This window comes from Microtus ochrogaster, linkage group LG5, assembly GCF_000317375.1.
Source record: "Microtus ochrogaster isolate Prairie Vole_2 linkage group LG5, MicOch1.0, whole genome shotgun sequence".
NCBI classification, from domain to species: domain Eukaryota; kingdom Metazoa; phylum Chordata; class Mammalia; order Rodentia; family Cricetidae; genus Microtus; species Microtus ochrogaster.
Genome location: NC_022031.1, coordinates 17894175 through 17906205, shown reverse-complemented (window position 1 = coordinate 17906205; position 12031 = coordinate 17894175). Strand labels below are relative to the sequence as shown.

The window sequence follows — 12031 nt, the reverse complement described above, 5'->3', positions numbered from 1 at the left end:
AAAAACCTGTAAAGAACGATCTCACCGAATTCAAAACACCAGAGATATTGTGCAGTCTTTGGACGATGTCTTTGTGTAAGCCATCTAGGGTCAAGCCAGTCATTATATTGTCTTGAAGCCATGCTCACCGTCTTTGTTCCTGTGGAATATGTTATCATCTTGGGGTGCAGAATTTATCACTAAATCCTACTCCCACGTCCCCCAAATAATGGAAGGGATTACTTGATAATTGAAAGAAGCCACTGTTTTCAGCAATTCTGGGACCCAGAATGGTGCTCTCCTGTGGTTCTCTGGTCACACTGAAACAGCACCAGAGACTACTTAAAGACTTCTGTATGCCTGTGCGTCCCATCAGATGTGATGCTGATTAACATCTGGTGTGCGTGAACCATCCAGACTCCAGCGAAAGGGTGTCTTTAATCATGTGACTAGTACTGAATCCCAGACTCAGAATTGGGAGCTCAGAGAGGGCAGAGAGCTTTTTGTTCATTTGTTTAGGTTTGGTTTTTGTTGTCATTTTTTGTTTTGTTTTCCTACTAACTGTAACATCTTGCTATGGGCACAGTCATCCAGCAACTAGAAGTAGTCTGGTTATTTCATGCCACTTATATTGGAACCAAACTGTGGCCTGACGGTGAAATACACTGATTGTACTTTTCCTGTGTTATTTGGTATAGACAGTGACAAATGTTCAACCTTTAAATGAGCGTGTACAGAAGGGACCGGCATGCAGGATGCTAGCAAATGAATTAAGCAGTGCTAATTGCATGGAAAGGCCTTCTCATTGGGGGGAGGTGGGGTCTGCGTCACAACGTGCTCACAAGTGATGCTTACAGGGCAGGGGTCACACAGGCTCTTGTGAAGGAGGTGCTTAAGGATTAAGAAGAAAATGCCACACATCATTTCTGTGGCTAAAACTCCTTTTCTCTGGGTGTAACTTCCCAGGAAAACCAGTAAACTGACTTTTAATAAAACTGAAATGGCAGTTCCTACAAGGGAAGAGATGGGGTACACGGGTGGTCTCTGGGGTATGGTGTGATGTCTCTGGGGGTGCAGCATTACAATACCGTGTCAGGGATTACTGGCTCCATTTACCTATGATCTATCTCCCCATTACCCCAATTGGTCAGCCCGATACTCGGCCACTGACAAAACAGGGAGAGACAGGGAGAGGAGAAAGTCAGCTTCTGCACTGATGTTGTCTTAACGTTTTCATCTTCCTTCTTTTTATTCTGGGCTGAATCGATTTTTACAGTGTTTAAAGTCAGAATGCAAAGCAAAGAGTTTTTCACTGTGGTGTCTTGAGACAGGTTATTGCTCTTGTAATTCATAGCTTTTCGTTTGTAGTGGGAAAACCTAACACAGGTGAATTGAACCCAGATCTGCTGAGTCCAGTGTCCACATGTACCCGAAAAGCCTCACTACCCTTCCTCTGCTGGAGAAGACTCCAGCAGGTCATCGCAGTAGACCTTGGTAGAAAATCTCTTCTCTGGAACGGAAACTTAGACGAGGTGCCAGGTCTTCCCCAGGGTTCCTCCCTGCTGGGTGATTGGTGATGGGTCTGTGCTTGTCTCGCTGTTCTGATGCTCCAAAGCTGCAGACTCCATCACAGAGGTCAGATCCATCATCCTATCCCACAGTGTTAAAGGATCCTTAACACAAAGGAACAGCCTGCTCTTATTTATAAGTATTTGAAAGATCTTACATGACCCAGGTTTTATGGTCCTGGAGTTTATATAGTCTGGGTAGGCCTCTTAAACACACAAAGTTCTGAACGTGAGTATTTGCTTAAAATGAGAGAAAGAAATCACGACAAATTAATGTGCTTAAAAATGGACAAATACCATGCATGTCACAAAATCGGGAAAAATACAATTATGAGATACCCAGCTCAACCATATGGTATTTTCCTATAGCTGTATATTGTTTGATTACATATTCATATAGCATAAATGTGCTATATCATTTTCTGTAGAAAATATAAAAATAATTCTGCCTTTACTGTATTTGACCAAAATTTACTTTTTTTGTTATTGGTGAATTAGAAAAGTTTCTTCTAACTTTACAACTCAAGTTAATAGTGTTTTATAAGATTAGAGATAATTGTAAAATTTGGGAAACCTGTCTAGTTTACTTGATTTACGTAAGATGTACAATTTAGAAGCTGTTTCCACAGACAGCTTCTTCATGCTTGTTGGCATCATGACACCTAGTGCCCCTGGGGTCAGAGTTTAGAGGACACTCACATATGATGTGTCACAGGCTCTGGCCTGGGTTTTAACATTCTCCCCGGACATGGGTTGGCGTAGTGAGCTGTAGCAGCTCTTTAAGCCATCCTACACCTGTGTAGGTGGCAATGAGCTATAACCAGACTTGCTCCAAACCACAAAATCAAGTCCCACTGAACTCAAGCAAAACTCATCTTCAATTCGGTCTTCCTTTGACCAAATCTCTTACTAGGTCTTACTAGGTCTGTTGTCAGAAAGAGATGCCATGAAAAAAGCCAGCGTGGAAAGAGACAGGGCTTTTACTGATTTTGATTTTTTTAAAATGTCTTTTGATCCCAGTCTGTAGAAATAGACCCTTAGAAGGTTCTGCATTGGAAAGGGTCTCTGGGGCTTCTGAAGTCGCATCAGCTGTGCACTGAATCCACCATTGTTCCCTAGTGCAAGCACCTGGTGGCGGATTTGTGCTTCCTGTGTGGTACTTGGAATAGCGGGGTTCAGAGTTACACCTCACTAATTCAGAGACATGTGTAGCCTACTGGCGGTTTTAAAGCAAATTAAGAACGGTAAGGTAGAAAACCAGATCCTATCTGAGAACTGTTTTCTGGTCTGTGGTCCGAATGGTGGTGATACTGAATGCATTTCCCTGGGAAGGAGCAGGAAGCGGAAGCTAATTGAGATAAGACAGAATAGTGTGTGGACTGACAGGGTTCATCTGTCGTACATCCAGTTATCCTATGCTTAGAGGTTTGGCCCATAAATGAAGGAGAAAGCTGGAAATTTACTTTTTTGTGGGCATGAATACTGATTTTGTTTTTTAAAAAAGGCAGCATTTCTTGCTCCTGTTATTTCTTCATCCAGAAATGTTGAAGTATAATAAAACTTATATGAGGCTATAAAAGTTAACTTTTATAGCTGGACTTTTCTCTTACACTTTACTTTACCCACCAAAAAGAGACCAGGAGTTAGCAAGAGCCGGGACTTCATGATCCTCCCCATCCTCCGTGAATGGCTTAATCTTGTACAAGTCTTGTAAAGGCAGCCATACCCTCTGTGAGTTCATATAAGCAATGGTCCTGTCAAGTCCAGAAAATATTGTTTTCCTGAAAAAAGTCCTCCCTTCTGGCTCTTAGAATCTTTTTAACCTCTCTTCAGCAATGACCTGTGAGCCCCTTGGAGAGACTGTGTCAGGCTCTAGAGCAGTGGTTCCCAAGCTTCCCGATGCTGCCGCCCTTTACCACAGTTCCTCGTGTTGTGGGGACCCCAACCGTAACATTATTTTTTGCTGCTGTTTCATAAATGTAATTTTACAACTGTTATGGATCATAATGTAAACATGTGTGTTTTTTGACAGTCTTAGGCAACTGCTGTGAAAGGGTCATTTGACCCCAAAGAGGTCACAACAGGAAGGTTGAGAACTGCTCTAGCAGATGGACCTGCATCCATGTACACGTATGGAATCACTAAGTGTGATCCATGGGTTGACAGAGAGAAGAGTTGGGAGGGGTTGGAGGGGAGTGGTGGATTTGATCAAAACATTCTATATGCATGTATGAAACCTCAAATAGAAAGAAAGAAAGAAAGAAAGAAAGAAAGAAAAGAAAGAAGAAAGAAAGAAAATAACACAAAAAGGGGGAGGGGAAAGATTAGGAATTAACTAGAAAAGTACATTTCTGGTTGAATTATGTGATTAACCCCTTCAAATTTCACCTTTAAAATGCATTATAAAATGTTATATTTCTTAATTTGTAAAAAAAAATCTAAATTTGAAATATCAAATCCTTTCTACTCATTGACTCATCTTTAAAAGCGTTAGAAATGTTGACGCCTTTAAGAAGATGGCATAAGAAGTCTGATGGCTTTGAGATGGCGTAACAAGTCTCTTGGCTCTGAGATGACTTAACAAGTCTCTTGGCTTTGAGATGGCATAACAAGTCTGATTCTGCACACGCAGCTTTGTCTTTGCACACTTTCACCATGTGTGTAGTTCATCCACACCCGCTGTTTGCTGCCGCTGCCGAACTGTTAGGGTCTTTGCAGTTGTAAACACTGTACAAGTCTCTACTAAGATGTGGCTGGGTGGGACTTGCTGGCAGATGGGAGAGAGTTGTTTGGGTTGTTCTGTTTCTTTAGATGATATTGAAGAATATTACCCAGATGCTCTGGTTAAAAAATGAAGGGTAGACAGTTCTAACAGAGCGGCCCTTTAGTATTTGCAGCCAACTGGAGCGTTCGCCAATGGGTTCTCCTGTTTTCTCAAAATACCCTCCCAGTTTGAACCTAGGAGGACTGTAAGGCTCTCAGAAGTCAGTCAATATCAAAAGAGCTTGTCGTCTTGGGTGACTTTTAGTCTTTGAAGGGCTAAGACAGTGAAGCGTTATGCCCCTTACTCTCACATGCTCACGTTTAGATGCTCCAATTTGTGGACTTTTGAGAGGCATGGCTAAATAGGCCTTTCAGATCCTGCACTCCTTTGATATCTGAAGGCCACAGAGGAATCTGAATTCCATCAGCTATGGTAGAATCGTATTCTGTGATGTTATTTCTTCCCTCTCTGTATGTTTAACAAGGAATCAAAGAAACAAAAACCTAAATTGCAGCTAGTCATTAAAAATATAAGGACTAAATTCAGTTTTTTTTTCCCTCTTCTATGTCAAAGTCAATAGAACTAAACCCAACCGAAAGTGTTCAGGTAAACACTAACAGTTTCTTGTGGATTGATGACTTCCTTTCTGTGGAAAGAGGCAGAGTCAAGTGTCTAAAGGAGAGAATTTAGAGTAGCGACCTTGGATCTAAAAGAGTATGATTCAGAGCACAGAAAAATGTTGATTGCTTAGTTGTTATTGCCACTCACCTGGATAGAACTCAAATAAATCCACAACCACTGAGTCGAAGAAGCCATATGGCTCTTCTTCTCCGCCAAGACAAAGAGACACACATCGCACACGGAAGGCTGATGGCTTCATCTCATCTGCCTGTCCAGGGGAAGGGCACCGGGGGACATGGAAATTCATCCTCCCTCTTTCTGTACCCCTTACTTAATCTCCTTTTCCCTGCAATGAGGAACCAGTGTCTAAGAACAGTGCAAAGACATCATGGAGCATTCAGGCACCAGGCCAGGGCAGTAGGATGGGTGAGCCAGCCCAGAACTGTCCCCAACAAGGCAGCTCAGAGTTCACCTTTGCTGTTTGGGTGCCAAAAGCCACAAAGAAGTGTGTGCGTGTGTGCGTGCGTGCGTGTGTGCGTGCGTGCGTGTGTGTGTGTGTGTTGATTGAGATCATCTTTCCGTATTGAATATTTATTAAGTACTTTATATCTTTCTGACAGTACATTAGCAGACCTGGTTCCTGGAGTCTTGAGGATTATAATCTAGCAAATAAGATTTAGAGGCAAATATTAAACATGAAAACACAGAGAGAGCACCAATTTGCAGGCACAATAAACCTACCAGACGAGAAACACGGGGCCTGTCAAAGTGTTTGACAGTAAAGGGCTTGACCTGGATTCCAGCTCGCACAGCTTCCCCAGCGAAGTGAAATTCAAGGCACAAACATAGAAGATCAAGATGTGGGGGATTGTGGAGATGGCAAGCCTTTGATATATGTCTTGATATAAGAAATATTTGGTACAGTCCCTCCCTAAGTCCAGAGGATAAGATAGTGAATATTATTATATATGTCAGGCAAGGCAGATGGAGTCATATTAGGGGGCTCCACCAAATGGCTTTATCATTGAATTGGTGTAATGGCTCGGTGAAGACAGTATTTGCAAAGAGCTCTGAACTAAGATGTGTTTATACAAGGAAAGGCTCAACCCATCAAAATCAGCAGGGGTGGTTGGATGCTCAAACAGTCTGCCTGAGAAGAGCAAAAGTGCCAGGAACAGCTAGAAGAGAAGGAGGGGGTTCAAGAGAGAAGCGTGGAGACTCAGAGGGAAGTGCCGGTACGCAGGCTTAGGGATGTGACGTAAGTGAAAGAAGCTAGGCACAAAAGACAAGTATACTGGGATTCCAGTCTGGTGAAAATACTCAGGACTGTTGACTTCGTGGAGGAGGAAATAGATTGGTGGTCACCAGGACCTAGGGGAACGGGAGAGCAAAGAGCAGCGCCACTGGCATCCATTTTGGTCCTGGGAGACATTTGACCACCATATGGAGATGGTGAATTGTGCATCTGTCATCTGAAACACTCCCCAGTGGCAAGAAGCAAGGAGTGGGGGTGGGAGTGGGTGATAGGTCTAAGCAAAGCAAAATATTAAGTGTGGGACGTGGGAGTTATTCCAGCCTTTTGTTGGCTAATTGAAAGCCGCACACTGCTAGCTGATGAGGCAGGGGGGCGTGCCAGCCCCAAGTCTGTGAAATGTGGTTGAGGTTTTTTAATTTAATTCACTTCTCAGATCTTTAAATTGTTATTGCTTTTATTAAACAACTACAAGCAAATATTGTGACCTAACTTTTCATACAGAGAAAATAAAGTCGCCCTCATCTGTGGCCTTCGTTCCTGTTCACATTACTCTCCTTAGAAGGAACCGCCTTGAACTGTTGGTCATCAGTTCCTACTATTAATTTTGGTATCACAATCATATTAATATTCCTAACCAGCATAATGCTTTATTTTGTACATCTTTCAATTTTAAATGAATGGCCTCTTTGTATAAACACATTTTTCTGTAGCTTTCTAGACTCAACACTATACTGCAGAGATTCACTTTGCTGGTGTGCTTGACTCTCTCCCGGAACACCTTTCTATTTTCAATCAGTCTGGCTTTGCCTCACATTCGGCTCACCTTGAAACTCACGGTCTAAATCACAGGTCCTATTTGTCTGAATTTCATTGATTCTCTCTCACTGTTCAAATGTTCTGAGAAAGCATCCCTAGTTTAGCGTTCATTCTACTGGTGATGAGCACTGAGCAGACTCCACTTTATTTGCCATTACAAACAGCTGGTAGGAATGTTCTTGTTCTTATCTCTTGGTGTATGAGGGCTAAGGGGTGTTTGTATTTACACACAGGAGTGGAATTCCTTAGGCACAGAGTGTGCACACCAACAGTGTATTAAATAGCACCAAAGAGTTCTGCAAACTGAGGGGTTGATTTCCATCCCCACTAAGAGCTAACGTGAGTTTCTGTGACTTCCCATCCTTGCCAACACTTGACAGTGCAGCCTGGAAATATGTGTCAATCTAGTGTGAGCGGTTGGCACAGTGCCTAGGATATGGCATAGTGCCATGGCTCCAATGTTTATCTCTTCATTTTCCAGGAAGGTTGGAGAAATAGGTGTGTGTGTGGTAGGTGTATGCGTGGTGAAGGTTCAGTACATGTGTGTGTGCACGTGTGTGGAGACCGAAGGCTGACCTTGGTGAATGCCCCTGAGGAATAATACCTATGGCTGTCTTCTGGCCTTCATATACACTTGTCCACACATAGATGTACACCCATATAAACAGACACCTGCACACACAAACACACACCACCACCGAGAGAGAAGCAAGCAGAGAGAGAGAGAGAGAGAGGAAGAGAGAGAGAGAGAGAGAGAACCTTGTAAGATAATCCAGTTGGATCTTGGACATGTGAATTCAAATATTAACATCCTACTTTTGTGATTTCACCCTGAAAGGCATATTATTAGATGTAGGCTAAGTCTTCACACTGTCCTTCACAATTTTAATCTTTTATCACGTTTTCTTTTGTGTCTGGGATATATTCTGAATAATCTCTTCAGATAGGTCCTCTACTTCATGAATTCCCTTTTTAGCTTTTGAAAGCTCTTTAGTTTCTTAAAATGCAGTTTCAGGTACTTTAATCACTAGCTTTTTTTTATTGATTTCAAAGTCTGATAGTTTTAAATATATAATTCTTTTATATTGTGTTTGATAAATGCAAGGATTAAAGTCTCTCTGGGTCTTAGTTTGTCTTGAGTTGTCACTCTTGGCTTTCAGTCCCTGCACATTGTTTCTATGTCTCTTTCTTTTTCTGCGAGTGTGAGCGTGTGTGTGTATGACTGTGTATGAGTTGCGTGTGAGTGCGCGTGTGTATTTACTATAAGTTCAAGTTTCTTTAATTTTATAGTGTTAAGTGGAATGTGAAGTCACTGATTTCTGCTAGGTAGATTCCTGAGAGTTCACCTTGCATTGAACAGCTTCACAGTGAGCGGTTTTCTGGCTGTCTTCTAGAAGACGAGGGTACTGAAAAGGCGCAGGCTGCCAACTCGTCTGCTGATTGGTTTGTCTCCAAACATTTTTAAAGAAGCTTCTTGGGCTCAGCATCAGAGCAGAACTTCACGAAGACTTAGGAGCACGTGTGACTACTTTGGACACTAGCTTTATGTGTTAAGCTTCTTGGATTCCCCACCAAAGCTAGTCCTGGCCTTTAATTCCTGTCCCAACTAGAGCCATGTGTGCAGTTATGGACTACAAAACTCCAGGGCTCATCCTCCATATAAATGACATTTTTCATACATGTGTAGCTTTCATGGGCAATGCCCAACCTGGAATTGTTATAATCCTGTAAATAGCAGAATTTGAAGAACTCAGAAAATGCCTTGTGAGTTGATTTGCTTGTTGCTTCAACACCACCCACCCTCTGCCCATTATCAAAGGAACTTGGTAAGAGCAGGTCTGATCATTGCGTCCTTGTGTTTTTCTCCCCAGATATGGACTTTCCGGTTGTTCTCCAGCCTACAAATGCAAACGAGAAGACACAGCTAATCAGAGAAGGATCTCGAAGTTACTGCACAGATTCTTGATGTTGGGCCCACAGAGGGTTTGCAGCTCCTCCTCTTGGTCCAGCCCTGTCACTGGGGGGTTGTGGGGGAGTGGGAACATAAAATGCTGTGAACGTACGTGTTCACATTTGTATTTTATTTTTAGGTTAAGGGGAAGATGTTTGCTACATAATTTTCTCAGACTTTCTCTTTGTGTAGAATTCCTAATGAAAAGCATTTAGTTTGACGAATAAAGGCCTGAAGAGTTGTTTTATGCTGCTTGCCTACGGTAAGACTGTGGCAGCGGACAGTCTCCATGAGTCTGATCTTAAGGTGAGTCAGACGTTATTTCTCACTGACTAAAGCTGTAGAAGAAAAGACACTTTCCACCTACTTAACTAAACACAATACTCACACTTGCCACACATGTCGTAAGCGAAACATTCAGAAGAGTTGAGGAGCTTGGGTTTGTAGAGCTCCTTGTTGATATTTTAAAAGATCACAGAAATATGACCTAAGAGAGAAATGGCATTTACTTAAAACTGAGTAAAAACAGGGAACAGATGAGGGCTAGGGCATTCTTTTAGACTGCCTTTAAAAATAACAAAAATATTCAGCCTGGTTAAATCTAAGAACTGAGCCAGAGAATCAGCATGAGCCTGACCCAGCCCCAAGCAGTACGTTGACCACTTTCTTAGGAAAATGATCCACGTATAACCTGCCAGTATGAGGCCGATAAGAAAGAGAGACACACGCGAAGTAGGGGATGTGGATCTAATGTCTACAAAGTTACGTTGCCAAGCATCACTCCCGTTTTCGTAAAATCCATTATATTGATCAACTCCACATGCTAGCCATCTTAGGCATCAAAGTCACCTCGGTAGATGTTTGTTTGATCCCTTTAATCTCACCATGCCGAAGGAACCATGTGCTGTTTCTAAAACGGTACTGCAGCAAGGCGACGTGCGGCGTTTGCCTGAGTCTTTCTTAGTTCTTTATGTAACGTTCCTTTTCAAGTTCTTGTTATATTTTTTGCATAACATTGCATAAAGTGCCATCTCCTTTGCCTTTTGTTTCTTCTCCCCACCCTACCAAATTATAGTCAATTGCTGCTAAATATACATCGTCAGTGGAAACTAGTATTACATCTCTGACAGTTCTAGAGTCCCCAAAACTCTGCTCAAACTGTGCAGGGGCTGGAGCTTCTTCCCCTGCGCACCGAAGCAGAGAGAGATTTGTTTTGAAGACTCAGAAAACAAGTTCTGACCTGTGTGGTGGCTGGTCCTCATACGGCCGCCACTAGGGATACAGATGCACACCACACTGGCAGCTTCCTGGAGAGCTTTCTTCAGAGGTCTTTGACCAGACGAAAAGGACCTGTGGCTTAGGCAGTAGTTTGCAGGGGCAGCCACAGGTGAATAAAAATCAGACTGATTGAAAATAGGAAGGTGTTCCGAGAGAGAGTCGGGCACACCCACTAGGACATGTCAGGTGTCTCTAATGAACAGCTGCAATTAGGTTTCATTACAACCATTATATATGGGATTTCAGTGGCTCTCCAGTTACATCTATAAAGCTAAGAAATCACTCCCTCTCTAACATTGCCCAAAGACTTTAATTTGTAACGGGGTTAAATGTGGAAGTTTTTTTTTTCCCCCGGAGGTCAGTGTCTTAGGATTTCTCTTGCTGTGAAGAGGTAGCATGACCATTCCCGCTTTTATAAAGGAAACCACTTAACTGGGGATGGCTTACAGGTACAGAGGTTTAGTCCACAGAGGGAAGCAAGGTGCCACACAAGCAAACATGGTGCAAAGAAGGAACTGAGAGTTCTACATCAGGACAAGCAGGCAGCAGGAAGAGAGATATACTGGGCCTAGTTTAAACGTCTAATACCTAGAAGCACACCTCCAGTGACACACTTCCTCCAACAAGACCACTGCTACTCCAACAAGGCCACAGCGCCTAATAATGTCACTCCCTGCGAGTCTACGGGGGCCAGTCTCATCCAAACCGCTTCATTCCACTCCCTGGCCACCATAGGCTTGTAGCTATATCATAATGCAGAAATGCATTGAATCCAACTTCAAAAGTCTCCATTGTCTATCACAGTCTCAACACTGTTTAAAAGTCCAAAGTCTCTTCAGAGACCCATGGCAATCTCTTAGCTGTAACCCCATGCAAAATCAAGACACGGATCACATACATCTAACCTTCTGCCCACGGTTGTGCACAAGTCCCGTGTGGAGGTCAATGAGGGGGGCACAGAGGCTGCGGCTGCTACAGACCTCAACGTGATGAAGAGGTCCCTCTGTGCCACCCTCCCACTTCTGTGCCAGCCACCCCTTCCTTTCTTCATTCAACATGTTAAGACAAATGGGATTCTAACATAATGGCACAGAATACACATTATCGTTCCAAGAGGGAGGAAAAGGAGCTTAGTGAGGAAATACTGGACCAAAGCAAGACCAAAAATCAGCTGGGCAAACTCCTGCATCTCCATGTCTGATGTCAGAGCGCCTTTCAGATCTCCAACTCCTTTCAGATTCGTTGACTGTAAAGCACTTCTCTTTTTTTGGACTGGTTCAACTCCCTGCTAGCAGTTTTCCTTGGCAGGTAGACCAGGACCCTGGGGTCTTCAACATCTTGGTTCCTCCAAGGCAATCCAGGCTTCTTCACAGCTTCATAAAATGGCCTCTCTAGGTCTCCATGCAGGGATACCGCGACATACACCTGGCCTCAGTGACTTTCTTTAGCCATGGAGGGAGATTCCATAACGCCTTTCTTGTATTCTTGACTCGAGAGCCAGAACCACATGGCCAAAGCTGCAAAGTTCTGCTGATTGCTGGGGCTGGAGCAGGGCCCCCTTGTTCAATTACATCTTCACCAGCTTTCTGTTTTCAGTGGTTTCCTTCACTGCCTAAGCTTGGCTGACCTAGACTCACTCTGTAGACTAGACTGGCTTCAAGCATAGAGGTCCACCAACTTCTGCCCTTTGAGTGCTGGGATTAAAGATGTGTACCACCACACCTGGCCCCAAGCTTTTCTTTAATTCCCCTTCACATGTTGGAAACTTAGTGGGGTGGGGTCTTGCTCTGAGGTGACCA

The 12031-nt window shown here is 43.3% G+C and overlaps 1 protein-coding gene across 1 annotated transcript in view; it reads left to right on the top strand.

The window, feature by feature from the left end:
• The window catches only part of Dnajc5b (DnaJ heat shock protein family (Hsp40) member C5 beta), a 91550-nt gene extending 82355 nt beyond the window's left edge, over positions 1–9195 (top strand). The window contains exon 6 of the mRNA XM_005361900.2: positions 8875–9195. Within this exon, the coding sequence (XP_005361957.1) occupies positions 8875–8969 (95 nt within the window). The 3' untranslated portion in view covers positions 8970–9195. The remainder of the gene's footprint in view (positions 1–8874) is intronic.
• Positions 9196–12031: the final 2836 nt, after the last annotated feature.